A 25,077-nucleotide genomic window follows, 5' to 3' on the forward strand; every position below is an offset into this window, starting at 1 on the left:
TATACCATAAATTATGTGGACCATTCCTCATTCTTACACAGTTACAGGCAGCAGCCAAAATTCTTTCTTCTCATTATTCAATATGTAACTTTTCAGCTTTTCTTTTGCATCCAATAAGACTAAACGGGCCAATTTAAACACTGAATGAAAAAATAATTGGCCACTGACTCAAAGAAAGCACACTTGTCATCAACTGCATTCGAAAGTGCCAGAATATCACAATTACATTTGTCTTTTCTTTCTGCTGGTATGCTAGGAACATAAGTCATTAATTGTTTCTCACTTGCCAGTTTATGAATCATAAACTGGAAAATTAAGACTGCAATTATGTGTTTGGACAATTTTTTAAAAGAAATATAAAGTGAATTGTACCTCTATTTTTTTATTCAGTTCATCTTCAGAAATGCAATTTGAATCATTTATGCTGCCCTAAATTCTAGCTCCCCACATGTTATGGAAACAAATGCAATCAAAACAATTAAAACTATGTCTGGAAAAGATCATATATTTTACTGACTGGTTCCAACCTCAAAATATTTTTATTATTGCAATGTTTTTATAACACATAAATGCAGTGTCATCCTTTATGTTTCTGGTTCATAGGAATGTTAATGCCACTTGATGAAAAATGCTATTATGTTATCCTTACCCAAAGCCAAAGATACTTACTTTTCTCAAATATAATTCAGAACAGAATAGAATAACAGAGTTGGAAGGGATCTTGTAGATCTTCTAGCCCAGTGTTTCCCAACCTTGGCAACTTGAAGATACCTGGACTTCAACTCCCAGAATTCCCCAGCCAGCATTTGCTGGCTGGGGAATTCTGGGAGTTGAAGTCCAAATATCTTCAAGTTGCCAAGGTTGGGAAACACTGTTCTAGCCCAAGCCCCTGCTCACACAGAAGCCTGATAACACTGATGGCTAAACTTTTAATGGGGGAGGGGGTGCTGGCCTCCCCCATGCATTGTTTTTAGTCCCAGGAGGCTTGAGGGAAGCCGACTAGAACCAAATGGGAGGGGGAGATCCCTGATCTCCCCAATTTCTTTCCACAGCGTACACTCAAAACCCCCAAAACTTTAATCTTATCTACTATCTATTGTTGACCGCACCTTATGTAAGGGATGGCCATAAGTGCACCAGCATACCTACAGTCCCTGTCCTACTGTCCTTATCTATTTGTATTTATGCTGTTTATGTTTATAGCAATGCCTGATATCTTGTATATATTTTGACCAATGAATGAATGAATGATTAATTATTTGTTTGTTTGTTTGTTTGTTTGTTTGTTTGTTTGTTTATTTGATTTATTTGATTTATATGCTGCCTTTCTCCAAAGACTCGGAGCGGCTCACAACAGGAATACGAAATACAAATCCAATGATTAAAAAAGCAAAACAGTGAAAAACCCTTGATTAAAAATACTCATACAACCCAAACAAACCATACATAAAACAGAGCGGCCCAGGGGAATCAATTTCCCCATGCCTGGCGGCAAAGGTGGGTTTTTAGGAGTTTGCAAAAGGCAAGGAGGGTGAGGGCAGTCCTAATCTCCAGGGGGAGTTGATTCCAGAAGGTTGAGGCCGCCACAGAGAAGGCTCTTCCTCTGGGTCCCGCCAGATGGCATTGTTTTGTCGACGGGACCCGGAGAAGACCAACTCTGTGGGACCTAATTGGTCGCTGGGATTCATGCGGCAGAAGGCGGTCCTGGAATAAATAAATAAATAAATACATAAAACAAGCAAGCAATCATCTTGATCCTCTCAGAATGAAGTTTATTAACTGCCCTGAAAACTTTGCAACCTATTAATTTGGTTAGTGAAAGATATCCTCTTGCAAACCATGTCCAGGTGAGCACTTGGCGAGATCAGTATGAATGGCTTATATAGAGTGTTGTGGTTAGCTCTGGCCCAGTCCTGCCCCAAGGACTGTGGATGTGGGGGAGACATCCACATGCTGCAGGCCTGTTTTGCCCCCGGTGGAATCTGATGATGAAGGCTCCTCTGACCAAGAAGACATGAGTGACAGGGAGGAGGAGAGTGTGGCAGACAGCTCAGAAGGAGATCGATTATCTAGCTCCTCCTTGGATTTAGAACAAGAGTTAATGATACAGCCACGCATGCGGAGAGCGATGCATAGGCAACAACAACTGAGAGATTATTATCAAAGAAAATGAGGCCACCTGTGGTTGGGTGGGGCTGTGGTAATTAGTGAGGCTGCTATAAATAGCAGCCTGTGGGTTTGGCCATTGTGGAGGATTATCTGATCCTTGTGTTTCATGACTGCTTTGCTGACTTTGATCTTTGTGTGCTGATTTTTCCCCGCTTTGAAACTAACCCAGAGCAAAGTGTGTTTCACTTTGTGAAAGAAGGACTGTGAATTGCCTTACAGCTGCAAACTAAGTATCACAGAACTGATAAGGGACTTGTACAAATTACCAATTTGTTTGGAGACAAGAGCTCTTTGCTATACAAAAAGAGTGCTCTGTTTATTTGCATTTTCGGTATAAAGAACATTGTTTTGAATTTTCAAACGTGTGTGTGTCTGAAATTGTATCTGTGCATTTTTGGGAGGATTCTACTAGAGAGCTCGACAGAACAATAGAGTTTTGTCAAATATTCTGGAAATGAGCACCCACTTCCTCACCCACTAACATAACTAGATTAGCCAGCCCTTCAAACAAGCCAAGGGGTGGTGTTTCATTATTCAGTTTTAATACTGCCCTGATACTTGATAATTCACTTCAGATGAGGTAAGGCACAGCCCTTCAATAGAAATGAATTCTTTTCCTGAATAACTGATTTTTGATTTATGGCATGAATTTTAGCTGCCCAAAATACATTAAATTGTGCTGAGCCTGCAGTAAAACTACATTCTCCTGACCTTCATTTGCTCCTCACATGAAAAGAAATCTACTGGGACATAAGTACTGCTAAAAGCAGCTGCAAAAGAAGGTCTGCATTTAATTTAAATATTTCTAACATATTCACTTAAAACAAAAATGGTTCATGAACATGAGAGATTGCCTTTAGTCTGTATAATTTACCAAATACTTAGAACTTAAAAACAATCTTGAAGGCCTACAATCCTAAAAAGCAATAAGAAAAAATGTTGCACTAACTTTGGACATTTAAAAAGAAAAATAGAAAAAAATGTCATCGTAACAGATGATACAAAACCCTCATGTTTATTAAAACTATTTCTATAAAATCATGGTCAGTCCTATTGTTTACTTACTTTTTCCACATGTTGCTGGTAAAGAGGTTAGTTTATGATTTCTACTTCCCCAAGTTCTTCTATAAAGAAGGAAGTTGCCCATAACAACTAAGGTGAATAATGTTCAACATGCTTGTGAGAGGAAAGTATAAACTATTTATTTATTTGAATTCTCCTTTTTATACAGATTAGGGGATGCAATGGCTCAATAGTTAAAGAACCTGAGCTTGTCAGCTAGAAACCAAATTTGGGGTCTGTTCTGTCCCAGTGACAAGCCCCCCCAAGAAATAAGCTCCCATACTCTGATTTTACAAGATGTAAGCATGCAATTCTAATATTTTTGGAGCAGGGAGGTTTGGATTTAGAAATCTAGCAACAAAGCAAGAAATAAGTCTGTTTGGTACCAGCTGCTAATTAGAGTCCAAAACAGAAACCAAAACTCACAGATATTTTCTTTGATCATTAACTGACTAACTCTGAGTTGGCAGGAAATTGGAGATAATACCCAACTCCCTAATTTGTAATTCATCATTGAAATAATAATTCTCCAAGATAACAATTCTCCAATATTTCTCCAAGGGAGAAATATGAGTGGACATCTGGAACATAATGAAAGTTGACTTCTGCACTGATGTGGCTCAAACACAAATAGCCTAAGGGCGTGGCCAATTGTTCTGGAGATCTATTCATACAGAGATCTCCTATTGCTTAGCCACTCATGCCTTCTGGCAACTCTGTGTACCCAAGCATCAAGAAGAGGCTCCTCCTCTTCTCCTGAGTCACTCATGTGCACCTCGGGAGATGCAGAAGGTCCTGGTTGGTTCTCAGCCTCTGACCCCACAGCCTCTCCGACTTCCTCGCTATCAGACTCGAACGCCAGGTACATGGGCCTAAGGTACCAACCCAAACCCATCTCTCAATCCTCAGGATCCATGACCAGCTGCACAGGATACAGATGGGTCACAACAGGACGGATGGAAGAAGAATGAAATAAGTAAGTCCTAAAATAAGATTAATGCAAATGTCTTCCTTAAAATTTGCCCTATCTACATAAGACTTTCTGCTCTTTTTAATCACCAACCTTTTATCTGCTGCCTTCAACTCCTTCCCCAAATATTAAAAGCAGAAAAGAAAAAGGTAATAATCCTTTAACGTAGGTTCACAATCACAATTGAGTTTTGAAAAAAATAAAATTTGCGTAACAAAAGGGGTTCTAGCAAATCTTTGCCATATTATGCTTGACTAGAACCATCTCCCCAATTTGTCATAGCGTGCTCATTTTTTAAACTTTTCTTTTGTACCATCACAACTTTAATACAGCCACTTAAAACTTGTTTCATGCTCCAACAGATAAGATGAATTTAGATGGATGCAATGTTCACTTTATTAGGTGATTCTCTTAGGGATTCCTCTTTGTTATAATTAATGAAGGCACAGTGATTAATAGCATAATTAATTGCTCATTTAATAGCTCTGATTATGTGCCTAAACAATGTCATAGTTATTCTTGAGTGAGGCTAAATTATGGGCAGGCTAAAGCAAACTATCCATCACATTAAAGCTTCATAACAAAAGGCATCTTCTAATGCAGACCTACACAATTTATGATCCTTCACTGCGGCCTGTGCCTAACCCCACCGTATACATCCATAGGGGAAAACATATCAACATAAATTTTAGATTTGTTATCTGTTCTGACCCTGAAGCTTGGACTCCGTAGATACTGGAAATTGCAATCTCATTTTAAAAATAATAATTGTTCCTTTGAAAGTTATTTGTTTTAATTATTTATCTTTCTATGCTTATTAATCCATAGTAGATTACATCCCTGCTGATTCAATCTTTTATTCCTCTAATTGATTCTCGCAGTAATATGTGATTTGCATAGTAATTTGCTTTTGCCATCTTGTTTACCTTTTTGAACTTATTTCTTGCAGAGAGAAAAACAATTATTTTACCCACCCATAAAATGCCTTTGTATTATTTGCTAAATGCATTGCACAAAAGGAGTTGTATAAAGCCCTTCATGGCATCAGACCAGAATATCTCCAGGACCACCTTCTGCCGCACGAATCCCAGCGACCGGTTAGGTCCCGCAGAGTTGGCCTTCTCTGGGTCCCGTCGACTAAGCAATGTCGTTTGGCGGGACCCAGGAGAAGAGCCTTCTCTGTGGCGGCTCCGGCCCTCTGGAACCAGCTCCCCCCAGATATCAGAGTTGCCCCCATCCTCCTTGCCTTTCGCAAGCTCCTTAAAACCCACCTCTGTCGTCAGGCATGGGGGAATTGAAATTTCCCTTCCCCCTAGGCTTATAGAATTTATACATGGTATGCTTGTATGTATGAGTGGTTCTTTAAATTGGGGTTTTTTAGATTGTTTTAATATTAGATTTGTTTACATTGTCTTTTTATATTGTTGTTAGCCGTCCCGAGTCTTCGGAGAGAGGCGGCATACAAATCTAATAAATACAAATACAGTGGTCCCTCGACTTGCGCGTTCTCGATTAGCGCGAAACGCTGCAACGCGGTTTTTCAAAAAATATTATTTAAAAAAATAAAATATTAAAAAATAATTTTTTTTAAATTCTGTTCCCTGAATGGAGACCGCCGGCCGCTCAATCGGGCCGGCAGGGAACAGAATGGAGCCTTCCGCGGCGGGGCTGGTAAGGGGGGGAGCCGAGCCCAGCCCCGTGGCATTCGCTTTCCTCCCGCCGGCAGCCGACTGATCGTGGGCTCCTTCGCAACCTCGGAGAGCTTCCTGGTTTTCGTGAGCTTTCATGCCCCGGAAGCTCTCCGAGGTTGCGAAGGAGCCCACAATCAGTCTCGGCTGCGGGTGGGAGGAAGGCGAATCCCCCGTGGGCTCCGTTACATCTTCCGCTGCCAGCCAGGCCATGCTGGTGGCAGCGGAACAATCGCTGGCTGTCAACTTTTCTTTTTAAAACTGGGCAGGAGCTGACTTGCCTCCCCAGTGCTAAAAAGAAAAGTTGACAGCCAGCGCTACGACTGACGGAATGCTGAGCCTCCCGGTGGAAGGCTGCCGCTTGGCCGGGGAGGCTCGGCCGAAAGGGGCTGGAGCGGCAGAGCCGAGCACGCCTTCCGCCCGGGAAGTCCTGCCCCTTCATCCCCACCCCTCGCCCCTGTGGTCGGCGGGGATGAAAGGGCAGGACTCCCTGGGTGGAAGGCGTGCTCGGCTCTGCCGCTCCAGCCCCTTTCGGCCGAGCCTCCCCGGCCAAGCAGCCAGGGAAGTCGAGCCAGGCGTGGCGGCGGCAGCGCTGCTTCTCCGGTCGCCCGGTCCTCTCCTGCCTCCTGCGCCGATGTTCCCCGCTGCGACGGAAGGCAGTCGCTTGGCTAGGGAGGCTCGGCCGAAAGCGGCTGGAGCGGCAGAGCCGAGCACGCCTTCCACCCAGGGAGTCCTGCCCTTTCATCCCCGCCGACCACAGGGGCGAGGGGTGGGGATGAAGGGGCAGGACTTCCCGGGCGGAAGGCGTGCTCGGCTCTGCCGCTCCAGCCCCTTTCGGCCGAGCCTCCCTAGCCAAGCGACTGCCTTCCGTCGCAGCGGGGAACATCGGCGCAGGAGGCAGGAGAGGACCGGGCGACCGGAGAAGCAGCGCTGCCGCCGCCACGCCTGGCTCGACTTCCCTGGCTGCTTGGCCGGGGAGGCTCGGCCGAAAGGGGCTGGAGCGGCAGAGCCGAGCATGCCTTCCGCCCGGGAAGTCCTGCCCCTTCATCCCCACCCCTCGCCCCTGTGGCCGGCTCATCCAGGGGGGCGTGTGTGGACTGGCAAGCGGCAAGCGGGAAGACCAAGGGAAGGTTCCTTCAGCCGCCCAACACCTGATCCGCTCCGCAGCGCGGCAGCAGCGAGGAGCCGAAGATGGGGTTTCCCCTTTGCCTTTACCCCATCTTCGGCTCCTCGCTGCTTCCGCGCTGCGGAGCAGATCAGCTGTTGGGCGGCTGAAGGAATCTTCCCTTGGTCTTCCCCGCCGCCCACACGCAAACTCCACCATCTGCGCATGTGCGGCCATGAAAAAAATGGCGCACATGCGCAGATGGTGGTTTTACTTCCGCATCCAATATAACGCGGAAATCGGTTAGCGCAGGAGGTCTTGGAACGTAACCCCCGCGCTAACCGAGAGATCACTGTACAAATCCACAAAGTTCATGCCTCAATAAGTTAAAAGTGACCCCTTGAAGGTTATCCAAGATGCTTCATTCATTATCTGTTAGCTTTAAGTTATCTGTTAAGTGAATTGTCTGTTTTATCACGTTCTGCCGGATTGTTGTTCCTGTCGTTTATATAAATTGCCTGGTTGCCTAGTTCAAGAGCACATCAGCACATCCTTTGAGAGGATCCTTCAGAAGAAAAGAAATAGAGGGCCCTAATTCAGTTACTCCAGCACTTAGGGCTTTTAAGAGGAGCCACCAAGCTCTTGCACAACTCTTGAACTCTGAACCTCTGTTCTTGTCATTCTGACTCTTGGACTTATACACAATCTCTTGTTTGACAATCAGTTTAATTCTCTGTTGTCAAAACAAAGGGCTGTTCCAGATAATGTCTATGCTTTTCTCTTACTATCAGAATGCTATTGCCTCAAATATAAAGGCAAGTCTTAACATTCTGGCTAGCTATCTCTGATTATTCTCAAGAATTTTATGATATGGAAATAAAGACTTTTAACTTGTATTCACCCAACACTGTGTTTGGAACTGTTTGGAACAGGCTGTAATGGGCAATTTGACTGAGACCTTGGGAGGTAGGAATGATGGTAGCTTGAGACAGGATCACCCCTGTGCTGCCTCTCCCCAAGTGCTAATTGTCACGGTCCCCAGTCTGGGGAAGAAAAAGCATTAAAGAAAGATGCTGAAAGGCAACGAGTTCAGTCAAACACATGTGCAAGTCTATATTAATGTCTAATTGTGGAAATAAGTGCAGTAAAACTTAATTATTTTTCTGCTGTTAAAGGTGTCTGCAGGGTGATTTGTGACCCTGAATGTTAATCCTTATTTGATTTATGCTGTTTTCTCAATGTGGAGTTTAATATAGCTTTTCTTCTATTATTAGTTGGTTGGATGGTTTTCTTTTGCTTTTAAAACGTATTCATTAATTCATTGCATATTATCTAAACTTACTTTGGTGACTGAGGCATCTAATAACAGAATAAGAGTTAGAAGCAGGGGTGGGCTACTGCCCGGATGGTGGAGGGAACGCAGTGGGGTAGCAAAAATTGAGCTCTACCCCAGAGCACCTAATTTGCACTGAAAGATATTGAAAGAAAATGCAGGTTGTCCTGCATAAACCACGCCCACAGTGTGGTAGTAAAATTTTTGGTAACCCTTCACTGGTTAGAAGAGACCATGGAGGTCTTCTACCACCACCACCACCCGCTCAGACAGGAAACTTCTCTGTGGTGGCCCCGACCCTCTGGAATCAGCTCCCCCCAGAGATCAGAATTGGCCCTACCCTCCTTGCCTTTCTTAAGCTCCTTAAAACCCACCTCTGTCGTCAGGCATGGGGGAATTGTGATATTCCTTACCACCAGGCCTATACAATTTATGCATGGTATATGAGCCGGGGTGGCGCAGCAGGTAGAGTGCTGTACTGCAGGCCACTGAAGCTGACTGTAGATCTGAAGGTCAGCAGTTCAAATCTCATCACCGGCTCAAGGTTGACTCAGCCTTCCATCCTTCCGAGGTGGGTAAAATGAGGACCCGGATTGTGGGGGCAATATGCTGGCTGTGTTAAAAAGTGCTATTGCTAACATGTTGTAAGCCGCCCTGAGTCTAAGGAGAAGGCAGCATAAAAATTGAATAAATAAATAAATAAATAAATATTTGTGTGGTATGTTTGGTTTTTAATAAGGGTTTTTAGTTATTTTAAATATTAGATTTGTTATATGTTGTTTTATTATTGTTGTTAGCCGACCCGAGTCTATGGAGAGGGGTGGCATACAAATCTAACAAACAAACAAACAAACAAGTAAATAAGTAAATAAACAAACAAACAAACTCTATACCAGTGATGGCAAAGCTTTTTCTGGTTGCTTGCCAAAAGTGTGTTTCTCTCTGTGTGTGCCTCCATGATAAATGTTAGTACATGGTACATAACCTACTTTGGGGTTGCCATATAGTAAACTAACAATGTTGGTCTATGAAAGTAAAGAAGCACAGGCGGTGTTTGGCAGGCCAGATTCTGCTTCGCTGCCAAACTCCTTGTGTGTCCAATCACATTTGAACAATAAAGAATTCTATTCTATTCAGGAGCTCTTCGTCTTCTCGTAGCTTGGAAATTCAGGTGGAAGGGGAGACAGCAGCTGGACCAAAAACAGAGCCATAGATGCCACTGCCATCACCGCCTTCCTCCTCAACCCAGCTCCTCCGCCTAGTAGGAGGGAGCCTAAACACTGAGTTGCTAGTGAAGAGATCACCCATGATGGCTTCGCCATTTGCCCCAGGTTTTGGGAGCACTGGCTTGGCCACCCCTGCCTCCTCATGTTTTGTTTGTGTTTTGCAATAATTGATAAATTAAACTAAACTGGGCCAGATAAGGCAAGGATTTTCACACAGATTCTGTTCCAATTTCCCATTTTTACATTTCGGAGATATCAACTATACCCTGCTATACATGAACTTTTGAAGTTTGGATTAGCTTGAAAAAAGTTATTTTCATTTGGCTCAATTATAGAGAAAACAGCTCTGAAGCTTTAAAGAGTATTCATCTTTAAGGAGTTTAATTCCCTAAGGACATTTTTCTTTTTAAAATATTCTGAAAAAAGGCAAATCTACTTTCTAGATAATCTAGATTGTGAGACATAGTTGATCGTTGCACGGCTGACCGTCGGATATACCAGTTTAACCAAACCCATAGCATTTTTTAGTATTGGTTCAAGCAAACCATTCTGAACTGGTTAGCATTTCACCTCTGGTCATAACACTTAGAATAAATGAGAAGATGCCAGACTCTCCCCACCTAGTAAGGTTCTTCATGGGCTTAACACATTCTCAAGGCAACAATCCTACCACATCTAAGCATATACTTCACTATATGTCAAAGTCCAGGGCAGGAACCTCAATCCGCATATCTAAACATTAAAGCCCACCTGTCATAATATAAACCTCTAGTAGTACAGTATATCTCTAAGGATGTAGGCTACCTTCAATGATTCCATGTGGTTGGCTGAATAAACTACTCTAAATCTATCAGCTGCCTCTTGTGTTTATTTGTAACCCAGCTGAAGAAACCAATTAAGAAAATTATTTTAACAATTTAATCCTGTGACTAAATAGGTCAGGACATAAAGCTAGCCACTATGAACTTTCAACCTGTTCCTGGCTGAAGTAGTAGCTGGAATTTTAAAATGATCTCAACAATGTCTTGAGTTTCTTCTCTTATGTTTTAAGGCTTATGAATTTGGAAACTGATATTTTCTTCTATAGATTTCAATATTTTTTTGGTAGTCTGCCCCAAAGCTAATGCCTCCAGTTGCGAGATAAGTATAATTTATTAAAGAGAAGGCATTTCCTTAATGTTCCTTGAACTATTATGTGATTAGATTAATATTCCGTCCCCTTTCCCCCCAGGAGCTCAAGGTGATCTATGTCTGCAAGGGACCAAATGAACAAGTAATCATCTACACTTACAAAAATAAATACAGTAGAAAATAATGAAGACAAATGATTCAAGCCATTATTCCACATCAGTGGTTTAATGTTAGCATCACAAGAACTCATTTATGGAACAGAATTATTTTCCTGAATAATGATTTTAGTGGTATGTTTTATGTGTTATATTATTCCTCCAGGCAGTCTGCTTAATCAGCAGAGAGGGGGAATTGCAAATTAATAAATAAAGAAGTTAGTACCAGACTGAATTCATCTTATTGTCAATTTCCTGCAAGTACCATCATCTATGCTATATCGTACTCCACGTTGCTTATAGCAAGTGGCTGCTCATGGGTGCTTTTTCATCATACACAGCCACATGAGACTTTTCCTCAAAACTGGTAGTTAGAAACATTTCCAGTACCAGGGAATGCAGACATAATGATTACTTACCAATTTCCTACCTAGGGCAGAAATAACATCATTTTATTTCTATGAAATTGTATAATCGCTATGTAGTTCTTGGTTGTTTGCTTGCATAAATTTCAATAGGTAACATAATCAGTGTGGACAAGCATGGGTTTGTTGCCTCTTTAAATGCTTGTCCTGCCAGTTTTGGTATATTTTATTTCTATTTATTTATTTATTTATTTTGTCCAATACACAATACATATTGAAGAGGATAGACATGAAGTATATATATAAAGAAAATATATAAAAGTAGAGGAGAAGAACCGTTGAAACTTACCTGAACGGTCTTCTCGATGCACTGCAAGGAGAGTCCAACGTGGGTAATTCTCCAGTCTCATTGGAGGGACTGAGTTTTAATTTATACATTATGCAGGCACCCTAGCCCACCAGTCATCAATAAACGAAGGAGCAGTAAACTATAACTTTTTTATTAAACAACTGGAAGGCAACAAGCCCGGCCAAATAACTTCACAATGTCAGGCAAATAAAAAGCCCTTGGTCCACCAACTGGGTGGGTTTTGGACTCTCCTTGCAGTGCATCGAGAAGACCGTTCAGGTAAGTTTCAACGGTTCTTCTCCAATGCACTTGCAAGGAGAGTCCAACGTGGGATGTACCCAAGACATAATAACGGGAGGGAAACAGGTCCAAGGGCGTTCAAGTGGAACACACCCTCTGTAACACCCTCCTCCCAAAGGCTGCTTCCGCAGAAGCAAAAGTGTCAATCCGATAATGCTTGATGAAGGTAGAAGGAGCTGTCCATGTGGCTGCTCTACAAATCTCTTCGATCGAAGCTTGTGTTGACCAGGCTGCCGAAACTGCCGCACTGCGAGTCGAATGACCTGTTATTCCTTGAGGGATCACCTGTCCTGACGCCTTGTAGGCCTCAGAAATGCAGGCTCGTATCCAACGACTGATAGTTCGTGAGGACACCTTAGCGCCCGTGCCGTGTGAGGAGAAGGAGATAAACAATGCCTCCGATGATCGGGAGTGTTGTGTTCTACGAATATAAATTTTAATCGCACGTCTCACGTCTAATTTATGCCATCTGAGCTCAGATGGATGTGTGCCATGTGTACAGAAATCAGGCAATACTATTTCTTGAGCCCTATGGAACCCAGAGTTCACCTTGGGGATAAATGAAGGGTCCAACCGGAGGACCACTCTATCCGGATGGAACAGACATAAATCAGACCTCACTGATAGGGCTGACAACTCCGACACCCTTCTGGCCGAAGTGATGGCAACTAAAAAGGCCGTCTTTATGGACAAAAGGCGCATTGAAATCGTCCTCAGCGGTTCGAAAGGTGGAGCTGTCAAGGCCTTAAGCACCAAGGTAAGGTCCCAGGAAGGGAATCGATGGATAGCAGGCGGTCTAATATTCGTCGCTCCTCTCAAGAAGTCCCTAATCCAAGGGTGTCGTGACAAAGGTCGGTAATAATCTGGACTTAAAATCGTCGACAAAGCGGCCACGTGGCGGCGCAAAGTGTTAGGGGCTAAGCCCTTATCCAAACCTGCCTGAAGAAAGGTTAAGACAGTCCCTGGCAAGGCGGCTAAAGAGTCGATTTCTTGAGCTGCGCAGAAGGTGCAGAAGGCTGTCCAGGTGGACTGATAAATCCGCCGGGTAGCTGGTCTACGCGCAGCCTGCATGGTAGCGATGACCGTGTCAGGGAGCTGAAGGCGCCTCAGTCGGTCCCCTTCAAGTTCCACACGGTGAGACTCCACCATTGGGGGTCTGGATGCGCAATGCACCCCTGGCTGAGGGCTACCTGATGGTCTGGGATCCTCCAAGGTGGGGAGATCGACAACTCCATTAGGTCCGAAAACCATGCTCGTCGAGGCCAGAAGGGAGCTACTAGGAGTACCTCGGCACGTTCCTGGATGATCTTCTGTAGGACCCTCTGAAGGATGCGAGTAGGCGGGAACGCGTACAGGAGCCCCTTTGGCCATGGAAGGCACAACGCATCCACCCCTTCCGAACCTGGAGATGGGAACCGGGAAAAAAAGCGAGGTAGCTGCGTGTTGTGGCACGTTGCGAACAGGTCCAGGATCGGTGTGTCGAAACGAGAGGTCAGGGTTCTGAATACAGCGGGGTCCAGTTTCCACTCTGCGGGATCCAGCGTCCTGCGGCTCAGCCAGTCCGCCCATACATTCTCCTGGCCTGAGATGTGCTCAGCCGAGAGAGAGGCCAAGTGGACCTCTGCCCATCTGAACAGGATGTTGGCCTCCTGCATCAGACGGCCGGACCTCGTCCCGCCCTGGTGGTTGATGTAAGCGCGAGCGGAAACATTGTCCGTTAGGACCAGGACATGGCTGCCCTGCACTAGATGGGCAAAGTTCAGCAGGGCGAGGGACACTGCCCTCAATTCCAAAAAATTGATATTGATGTTTTCTAAATCCCGAGGAGTCCACAGACCCTGTGCTACATGGGATGAAAGGTGGGCACCCCACCCGAACAGGCTGGCGTCCGTTGTGAGAGTGAGAAAGTCCTGAACTTGGAAAGGTGACCCCCTCTGAATAGCGGTTGAAGTCCACCATCGCATGGACCTCCTGACCCCTGCAGGGAGAATCACCTGCGTCCTGGAATGGCTGATTTTCCTCCTTTGGTAGGGCAGGAGGAACCATTGGAGGGAGCGAATGTGTAACCTGGCCCAGGGCACTACGTCTATGCAAGAGACTAGTGTGCCCAAGATCTTGGAGAGGAAGGCCAGGGAAGGTCTCGGTTGCGATGACAGTGCCTGTAGTAGAGTCCTGATATTGGCCTGTCTGTCCTCTGATAGGAAAACCTGGCACAAGTCCGTGTCTATGATGGTGCCCAGATGAGCCAATCTGGTTGTTGGAGTTAAATGACTCTTTTCCAGGTTTATGGTAAACCCGTAAGTTTGTAGGGTTGTCAAGGTTAGATGGAGATCCTGTTGTGCCCGGTCCCGGGACTTCGACAGAATTAGTATGTCGTCGAGATATGCCATGAGGCGCACTGACCGGTGTCTCAAGGTGGCCGTGAGGACGTCCAAAAGTTTGGTGAACGTCCTCGGCGCCGATGACAGACCAAATGGCATTGCTCGATATTGGTAATGAGATCCGTTCACGCAAAAACGGAGGAATTGTCTGTGCTCTGGTAACACCGGTACATGGAGGTAGGCCTCCTTGAGATCGATAGATGTGAGGAGGTCTCCTGGCCGGATGGACTGCAGGATAGACCGGAGGGAGTGCATTTTGAATTTTTGATAACGCACATACAGATTCAACCGTTTGAGATTTAAAATCAAACGGACTCCGCCCGAAGACTTGGGGACTAAAAATACGATTGAATAGAATCCTTGTCCCCTCAGATGGAAGGGGACCTCCTCTATCGCTTCTATCTCCAGGAGATGCTCTATTTCCCGGTGTAACAATGCCCTCTTCTGGGTATCGATCACGTGAGGACAAGAGAGGAACCGGTTTGGGGGAACATGGAGAAAATTGATCCGCAACCCCTGTGTTGCTGTGGCAATTGCCCAGGAGTCGAGGGAAGCAGCCCTCCAGGCGTTGGCGAAGTGGAGGAGCTTCCCCCCCAAGGGATATAGTCCGGTAGAGTCACTTCCCACGTTTGGATCCCTTAAAGTTGGAACCCCTGTATGGACGGCGTCCTTGCTGGTAGGGTCTGCCTCGGTCCGCGAAATACGGTCTGTCCTGACGGAAGCCTCCCTGATTGAAAGAGCCCTGGGAGAAAGTCCTCGAACCCTGAGAGGCGGTTGAGGAGGGCTCGGCATGAAAGTTCTGCCGCCTATAGAATGGAGTGAAACGTCTTTCTCCCCTCCTGTTTGACCTAGGGAGCACTTTCTTCTTGTCCTTATCCTTGATAAGGACCTTTTCAAGGGAATCGCCGAACAACTGTTCCCCTTGAAACTTGGCTGAGGCTAGGCGCCATTTTGATTTTACGTCCGCCTGCCAGCTTCGTAGCCAAATCAATCTCCGGGAGGACAAGGATGATGCTAGTGCGCGGGATGCAAACTTGGCCGCGTCCATCGTAGCATCGGCGGAGAACTCCGTTGCCGCCAGCAGTTTATTCAAGTCCTGACGGAGCTTGCCATCCTCCTGGCTCGCCCGTGATTGCATGTCCTGTATCCACAGGATAGTTGCCCTATTAAAAAATGACGTAGCCGATGCTGCTCGCAAGGCCCAGGCGGCCATTTGGTGAGTCTTCATAACCACAGTCTCGGCTCTTTTGTCCTCCGCCTTCAGTCCTTCAGAAACCTCAGATGGGACTAAGGCGTTAGACACCAAGCTTGCCACAGGAGAGTCTATGGTCGGTGGCGTTAGAAGAGATTCCATTTCCTGATCGAAGGTGTAGTATTTTCGATCAATCATAGAAGGCCCCTGCGCTGCTGCTGGTGCCTCCCAAGGTCTTTTAATATTATCAAGGAAAATATCAGACGAGGGGATAGTTTCTGGCTCTTTCTTTGGTACCGAAAGCAAGACCCCCTTCGAAGTCTGTGCCGCGGCATCCGTAGGCAACTTCCCCTCTCCTGCCCCTTCAAAAACCAGCTTAGCCTTATTCAGCATGATCCGAAACAGAGAGGGCTTAAAAAGTCCAACCAGGCTTGGTGGCTCGGGAGGCTGTTCATCCCCGGACAGCCCCTCACCTTCATCACTTTCCTCCTCTCTGAGATACAAGTCCTCCTCCATGGAGCCCTGAAAGGAGGCTGGAGCCGGAGGAGCCCAGACATTCCTCTGCCTTTGAGGAACAGGAGGCATTGGGGCCTGTTGTTGAGCTCCAATTGTGATGCCTTGGGCATAAACACTGCTGATTAAGTCCTGAAGGTGTGGAGGCATGTTCTGCCAAGTGTCCAAGGAATTCCTCAGACCCACAGCTGATGGTGTAAAGGTGGCTGTGGCCTGGTTAAACTGCCCTCCAGAAATGTTATGTTGACTAAGTTGACCTCCTGAAGTAAGTAGGGGGCGTTCAGGCGACCAATCTCGCTCCGTTGCCGAGCCTGCAACCCCAGCTATTCCGGTTAAGGGGGAGGCCGGGGGGGGCGGGGGCCCCAACAGCAAATTAGGCTGAGGCAGCACTGCAGATTGCTGTCGCTGAGACATTTCCAATTGTCTCTCTAGAGCACGAATCCTCTTCTCTGCCTCCTTCAAAGAAGCACTCTGAGAGGCCTTGGCCTTGCCTTTCTCTACATGAGGTTTTTCCTTGGGGGTAGCGGGCCTTATGGATGTGGCCACCTCCTCCCCCGAGTGAGCAGAAGTATCCGTCATTGTTAATTACTCACAAACCTGACCGTAGAAAGCAAGGCCTCTGGTGCGATCACGCAGCCGATATATCTCAAATAACTGCCTCAAATTGAAATGCCTTGTGCGGCTGCGTGTCTCCGGGCAGACCAGGGGCGTGACCAGGAGCAATCTTACAAGGTCGCTTCTGACCATGTCACTAAAAATGGCTGCCGCGCCGTCGCCATGGCAACCGGCGCGACGCTCACAGCCTTTCCCGCTCTTTCCTTGCTGAGGGCCAGCTAAAGATGGCGGCCGCGCCGTTGTCAAGACAACCGGCGCGGATTTCCATGGCCGCTCCTGTCCTGAGGCTCCGGTACGAGGCCGTGTTCCGTTTCCCCTTTGGCTGCCCTGTAGGTCGCCTCTTATTTTCGGCTCGGGTCTGTTCGTCGGGAGGGGCAGGCCCCTCCCAACGGCAACCGCCTCCACCACCGGGAGCGACCTCGGAGGCCGGGAACCCGGTTGCCCTGTAAAAGACATTCCCCCCCCCCACAGGCGCTGTACGCTGTCAGTGAGGCCAAAGATAGAGGGGAGGGGGGGGCAGGGCACACAAAGCAGCTATTAGAACCCACGGAGGGTCTAAATAGCTGTTGCAAAGGAGGGAGCCAGTCCAAAGTACCTGCAGAAAAAACAAAAGAAAAAAAGGAAGAAAAAGCATTAGTATCAAATCAGTTCAATAATTTTTAATACTAACACTTTAATACTATTTATCACTTTCTGAAGAGAAAACTCAAAAAGGTCCCTTTACTGCGACTGAGTTTTCATGACTGGTGGGCTAGGGGGCGGTGCCTGCATAATGTATAAATTAAAACTCAGTCCCTCCAATGAGACTGGAGAATTACCCACGTTGGACTCTCCTTGCAAGTGCATTGGAGAAGATATATGAAAGGAAAAAAAGATATATGAGATATGAGATAAGGAGAGACAATTGGACAGGGGACAAAAGGCAGGCTAGTGCACTTATGTACGCCCCTTACTGACCTCTTAGGAACCTGGAGAGGTCAATCGTGGATAGTCTAAGGGAGAAATGTTGGGGGTTAGGGGTTGACACTACTGAGTCCGGTAATGATTTCCACGCTTCGACAACTCGATTGCTAAAGTCATATTTTTTACAGTCAAGCTTGGAGTGATTAATATTAAGTTTGAATTTGTTGCGTGCTCTTGTGTTGTTGCGGTTGAAGCTGAAGTAGTCATTGACAGGCAGGACATTGTAGCATATGATTTTGTGGGCAATACTTAGATCATGTTTTAGGCGTCATAGTTCTGCTTTCGTAGGGCATTCTGTTTCGAGTGGAGGAGTGAAGGGCTCTTCTGTTGAAGTATCTTTGGACATTTTCTAGGGTGTTGATGTCCGAGATGTGGTATGGGTTCCAGACAGATGAACTGTATTCAAGGATGGGCCTGGCAAAAGTTTTGTAGGCTCTGGTGAGTAGTGTGAGATTGTCTCTTTGGTGATTCCTTGATTAAAATATTGTTTTCTGCCTGATTGTTTGTCCCCTACTGATCCCTGCTTATCTGAATATGGGTTGTTGATAGGCTACAGACTGTTGATTTTTTTATTGATTGAACAAAAATGTATAAATATGTATGTTATTGACATTTTAAGGTATATGTGATGACATAAAATGGAAATAGTAGATGAAAAAATAAAATAAATTACAAAAAAGTTTTTTTGTTTAATTTCTAGATTTTTTATTGGCTCTTTTGAATGGGGCATGGATGTGATTTATCACCATGTGTTTATTGATGGCTGATTTGTCTGAATGTCAAACTTCCAGGAATTTTCTAGTATTTGGGGGGTTATCTTTGTCTATGATGCAGTTTCCAAGCTGAAACAGTGATATGTCTGTCCACGTGTTGTGAGATTAAATTTTTATCCTGTCTTCAGACAGCTAGTTTTATTTATTAATGTGTTAATGTGTTAATGTATTAATGTATTAATGTGTTAATGTATTATTAATTTATTAATTTATTAATTTATTAATTTATTAATTTATTAATTTATTTTATTTATTTTACTTATTTTATTTATTTTATTTATTTTATTTATTTTATTTATTTTATTTATTTTATTTATTTTATTTATTTTATTTATTTTATTTATTTTATTTATTTTATTTATTAATTTATTAATTTATTTTATTTATTAATTTATTTTATTTATTTAGATTTGTATGCCGCCCCTCTCCAGAGTCTCGGAGCGGCTCACAACAAAATACAGTACAAATGTAATGATTAAAAAACAGTTTAAAACCCATTAATATAAAAAAAACAGTCATACCTCCAAAACAAACCATACATAAAGTGGAACGGCCTGGGGGAATCAATTTCCCCATGCCTGACGGCAGAGGTGGGTTTTGACAGGTTTGCGAAATGCGAGGAGAGTGGGGGCAGTCCTGATCTCCGGGAGGAGTTGATTCCAGAGGGTCGGGCTGCCACAGAGAAGGCTCTTCCCCTGGGGCCTGCCAGATGACACCCCCCCTGCCCAGGAAAGAGTTGCAAGAAAGCAGCGTGTTTAAAAGGCGCGCTGCTTTCATGGAAAGCAAAGCCGGCTTTCCTGGCCGGCACAGGGCTTTCCTGCTGCTTTCCCCCGAAAACACAACGGAGGTCCAGGATGACAGGGGAAGCGGGGTGGAGCAACGCGAGGCTCAAGCTGGTGGCGTAAGACCTCCGTTGTGTTTTCGGCTGGGGGAGGCAGGAGGACCATCCTGGCTTTCCCGGGCAGCTGGCTTGAGCCTTGTGCCGGTCAGCAAAGCCGGAGACATGGAGAGAAAGAAGGGAAAGAGAGGGAGGGAAAGAGGAGAGAAAAGAAGGAGGGAGGGAGGGAAGGAAGGGAGAGAAAAGTGAATGAGAGGGAGAGAGAAAGGGAGGAAGAGAGGAGGGAAGGAAGAGATAAATATAAAGGGAGAGAGGGAGAAAGAGAGGGAGGGGAAGAGGGGAAGGAAGGAAATGAGAGAGAGAAAGAGAAAAAAGTGGAAGGAGGAGAGAAGGAAAGAAAGGAAGGGAGAGAGAGAGCAAGAGCAAGAGCAAGAAAGAAAGAGTGAGAGAGGAGAGAGGAAGGAAGAGAGTGAGAGAGAGGAAGAAAGCAAGAGAGAGAGGAGTGGAAGGAAGAGAGAGGGAGAGTGAAATGATAGAAAAAAGGGTGGGGAAGAGAAATGAGAAAATGATTGAGGCAGAGAATGACAGGAAAGAGAGAGAAACAGAGAGAGAAGTGACTCTTGATTTAAAGCATATGGTAAAAGCACTTAAATAATAACAGAGGAAACCCCCCCCAGCCCTCACCTGTTTTTATTAATAGTTACGTTTTTGGATTTGCTGGTTGTTTTAGTTTTAATAGTAATAGAGTTTGGTTTTGTTTTATTATTAATTTCTTTTAATAAAAAAGTAGGGATTTATTGATTTATTTGTTTGTTTGTTTGTTTGTTTGTACTTCTATGCCGCCCAATCCCAAGGGGACTGCCGCTCAGACACTATATTTTTCCGCCCACCCCGAAAAAAAATTAGAGGGAACATTGACTGGCACATCACTTCCACTGCTTCACTGACTGGGCATGGGGTAGAGATGTACCATCGGGTACATCGGCATACTGATGATACATCACCCCATGCCCCTGGATGATCTGTTGGTGTTCATGTACAGCAGGCGTTTCAAACTGGCAGCATCATTTGCAGGCCACGCCCACACCCAAACATCATATGACAGCAATTTGATACCATGAGTTTGACTCCCATGATGTAGAGTGTGATATTCATGTATGTTCTTTATAATCATTTGGAAGCTAGCTGCCCCGAGTCTTCAGAGAAGGGTGGCAAACAAATCTAATTAATAATAATAATAATAATAATAATAATAATAATAATATCCATCTTGATGGTTGTCACATTACTGTATGCAACATAGTGTACTTATTTGCTTCATGTAGAAATATTTTTATTAGCCTAAAATTTTATAGCACTAAGTTTTCATTCAGTAACTTTTTTTAGTATTGAGTGCTCTATTATTATTATTTTTTCATACTATACATTTTTTCATGCTTGTTTAAATTTCTTTCTTACTTATTGCTTTATATCAAAAGCCTTTCAAAGAGCCACAAACTTTCTTCATGTATTAAAAGGAAATTTCAGGGTAGAAATGTGAATATTCTTTAAACTTTCCATCCATCCATCCATCCATCCATCCATCCATCCATCCATCCATCCATCCATCCATCCATCCATCCATCCATCCATCCATCTATCTATCTATCTATCTATCTATCTATCTATCTATCATCTGTTTATTTATTTATTAGATTTCTATGCTGCCATATTCCTCAGACTCAAATTTACAATTTGTAAACATAATTCTTAAGGATCCACAATATGCATAAGGCTGAACCATTGAATCAGAATATCTGATCTGAATATTATATGTTAATGTTGTAACCTATCAATAATCCCCCTATCAATGCGGAATCCAGAGCATGATACCGTGGTCTTTCGAGATTGAAGGATGCCAATGCAATATTCACATGACTGTTTTGTTTCACCCACTCTTTCATTGCTATGAAGAGTGACTGCAAGTGAATGCATTACTAATTTGTTTCTAAATTAAATTAGAAAATAAGTAAATGGGTGTAATAGAGTTTACTTTTCATTAAAATTCCATCATATGCATTATTTTTCTCAGTTTAATTCACTTCCTGTTTAAATGTATTGAACAATTTCCTCTCTCCAACAACTGTCTTATCTATACCATTATCATTGTACAATCTCTTGATGTATGTCAGAATTATTTTGGTGATAATATAGGTGCCTTTTTGGATTAATTTCCCAATATTAGATTTTTGTTAATAAGAACTGACAGCATGATCTGACAAAACGATCTGCTAATCTTGCTCTTCTTACTTTGAAGAACATTCATCTACACATCTCTCAAAAACTGCCAGTGACAAAATATAGCTATCCTGAAAAGCTATTAATAGGAACATGATTGCACTGTTATTAGAGGATAGAAGGGGAAAAATTGGTTGCTAGACAAGCCTGACTCAAAGTGAATCTTAATTTAAATTATTAAGAAATTGACATTAAAAGACTTTCCATATGCTCAATCAACATTTTTTTTCAGTATACAGGGCATTCACATATGCCAAACCACTTTGAGACCTGACAGATGTGACCAGGCAAATTGCAGCTATATCCGCTGCTATTTGCCAATGTCTAACACAATGTAGTTTTGCGTATTTAAAACAAGAAAGGACTGAAATGGAAGCCAAAAGGGGTTCATTTTCCCCCTTACTAATGGAGTGCAAGGCTATTCTGAGGTGATCACCCTATTGAGTGAGTGACTCATTTGACAAGATAACAAATTGATTTTTTTGCCCCATCCTATGATGATAATGGTGAAAAAAGGCAATGTTTTCTTCGGATTTTATATAAAGTGATGCATCACAAGCAGAGGTTGAGAACTGGAATGCATTTTAGTACTATTTACCATAACACTAGTAGCACCAGCTAGTGTACACATACATATACTTCTCGACTAACAACCATAACGGAGCCAAAATTTATATTGTTAAATGAGAAATTTGTTGGGTGACTTTTGCTCATTTTTTTATCTCTCTTTTATTTTTTTATTTTTTTTATTTTGTCCAATACACAATGAGGGTTTTAGTGGGTATATATCTATATACACATAGTAAAATACATGATGAAGGTTATTGAGGAGATACTCATAGTAAAATATATCTAAGAAATAATAGAAAAGAAGGTATAGTAATAGAACATATCAATGAAAGAATAGAAGAAGAGATATAGGAATAAAAGAAAGGTATAGGAGATATAGGAGAGCAATAGGACAGGGGACGGAAGGTACTCTAGTGCACTTGTACTCGCCCCTTACTGACCTCTTAGGAATCTGGATAGGTCAACCGTAGATAATCTAAGGGTAAAGTGTTGGGGGTTTGGGGATGACACTATGGAGTCTGGTAATGAGTTCCACGCTTTGACAACTCGGTTACTGAAGTCATATTTTTTACAGTCAAGTTTGGAGCGGTTAATATTAAGTTTAAATCTGTTGTGTGCTCTTGTGTTGTTGTGGTTGAAGCTGAAGTAGTCGCCGACAGGCAGGACGTTGCAGCATATGATCTTGTGGGCAATACTTAGATCTTGTTTAAGGCATCTTAGTTCTAAGCTTTCTAGGCCCAGGATTGAAAGTCTAGTCTCGTAGGGTATTCTCTTTCGAGTGGAGGAGTGAAGGGCAGTTGTTAAATTAGTAACATTGACTTTGCGTGTCAGAAGGTCGCAAAAGGGGATCATGTGATCCTGGAACATCACAATCATTATAACTGTGAGTCAATTGCCCAAAATCTGAATTTTGATCATGTGACTATGAGGATGCTGCAAAAGTCATATCTGCTAAAGACAGTTATAAGTCATTTCTTTTCAGTGCCATTGTAACTTTGAACTGTCACAAAATGTACTGTTGTAAGTTGAGGGCTACCTGTAAATATATGTATATCCAAGGGTGAAATGCTCCCGATTTGTTTGTGCCTGTCAGTCTTTGGAGAGCCAGTCACGAAGGGAGCATGAGGCTTCGCCCACCCACTCAGACGTTGCCATTTGGGTTGTTTTACCCTCTTTGCATGCACAGAATACTTTGTGCATGCACAGAGGGTAAAAGAACCCAAATAGTGGTGTCCAGCTAGGTGTGCGGAGCCTCGTACTCTCTTTGTGACAGGCTCTCCGGTGATTGACAGGCATGAGCAAACTGGAAGCATTTCACCCCTGTGTATGTCTATACTTACACACACACACACACACACACACGTATATATAGATAGTATATATACTGCTAAAAAAAATAAAAGAAACATAGAAGACTGACGGCAGAAAAAGACCTCATGGTCCATCTAGTCTGCCCTTATACTATTTCCTGTATTTTATCTTACAATGGATATATGTTTATCTCAGGCATGTTTAAATTCAGTTACTGTGGATTTACCAACCACGTCTGCTGGAAGTTTGTTCCAAGGATCTACTACTCTTTCAGTAAAATAATATTTTCTCATGTTGCTTCCGATCTTTCCCCCAACTAACTTCAGATTGTGTCCCCTTGTTCTTGTGTTCACTTTCCTATTAAAAACACTACAATCCTGAACCTTATTTAAACCTTTAACATATTTAATTGTTTCAATCATGTTCCCCCTTTTCCTTCTGTCCTCCAGACTATACAGATTGAGTTCATTAAGTCTTTCCTGATACGTTTTATGCTTAAGACCATCCACCATTCTTGTAGCCCGTCTTTGGACCCGTTCAATTTTGTCAATATCTTTTTGTAGGTGAGGTCTCCAGCACTGAACACAGTATTCCAAATGCGGTCTCACCAGCTCTCTATATAGCGGGATCACAATCTCCCTCTTCCTGCTTGTTATACTTCTAGCTATGCAGCCAAGCATCCTACTTGCTTTTCCTACCACCCGACCACACTGCTCACCTATTTTGAGACTGTCAGAAATCACTACCCCTAAATCCTTCTCTTCTGAAGTTTTTGCTAACACAGAACTGCCAATGCAATACTCAGATTGAGGATTCCTTTTCCCCAAGTGCATTAAAAACACTTAAACAACACAGTATAACTCCAAGTAAATCAAACTTCTCTGAAATCAAACTGTCCACTGATTTGACAATCAATTTCACATGCTGTTGTGCACATTCAACTTTGTACAGAACAAAGTATTCAATGAGAATATTTCATTCATTCAGATCTAGGATGTGTTCTTTGAGTGTTCCCTTTATTTTTTTTGAGCAGTGTACTATCTGTATACTACTAAAAGTTTTATGCAGTGCATCACAGAGTAACAATTTTTGAACCAAACTATCTCAAATGGGCTAAGATATAGAATGCATCCAAAATCTGAGACCCATAATTCCCATAAGATTGAAATTTGATAAAGTTGTGATCTTTCCAGACTTGCTACCCTGTTTCACAGAGGTTCAGTACACCAATCCCATTCTAGTCCTCTATAGGCTAGATGTAGCAGTTTCATCATCGACTGCCATGGTCAATCAGCCATAGTCAAGTCAGCAGAAAGTTGGAAGAGGCTTCCATTCTGACTATCTTTTTGCCCTTGGTCATTCTGTTTTTCTGCTTGAGTAAGGAAATTTAATATGAACGAAGTGCCAGCATTTTTGCTACTCACACTGCGGTCTCTTCATTCCCCTTGACCGGCTGTGCCTCCTCCTTCTGATTTGGTTCCTTTGAGTCCATTGGTTGTTCAGCTTTAGAAGGCTCAGGTCCCGGTTCTGGAGTAATTGCTTCATCTAAAATCAAATAATTAATAAAATTATTATTATTAATTCTTTTAAAAAAACCAAAGAATAAGACTGACAGGAAAAATAAAGCTAGAAGAATAATGTAAACTCACTAATAAGAAGCATTAGGTACTGCAGATACTACATGTTTGTGGCCTGCCTCTTCTACAGTTTTCAATTTGGGTAGCTCCTTATATGTTGGAATACCCTTTGTATCACCCACTGTCATTTCTAGTGTACTGTATTTTTAAATTT

The 25,077-nt window shown here is 43.5% G+C and overlaps 1 protein-coding gene across 1 annotated transcript in view; it reads right to left on the bottom strand.

Annotated features, from left to right (window-relative positions):
• The window catches only part of CNGB3 (cyclic nucleotide gated channel subunit beta 3), an 80,479-nt gene that overhangs the window by 39,140 nt on the left and 16,262 nt on the right, over nt 1–25,077 (bottom strand). The window contains 1 exon segment of the mRNA XM_070748010.1: nt 24,711–24,831. Coding sequence (XP_070604111.1) covers nt 24,711–24,831 — 121 coding nt within the window.

This window comes from Erythrolamprus reginae, chromosome 3 (assembly GCF_031021105.1).
Source record: "Erythrolamprus reginae isolate rEryReg1 chromosome 3, rEryReg1.hap1, whole genome shotgun sequence".
NCBI classification, from domain to species: domain Eukaryota; kingdom Metazoa; phylum Chordata; class Lepidosauria; order Squamata; family Dipsadidae; genus Erythrolamprus; species Erythrolamprus reginae.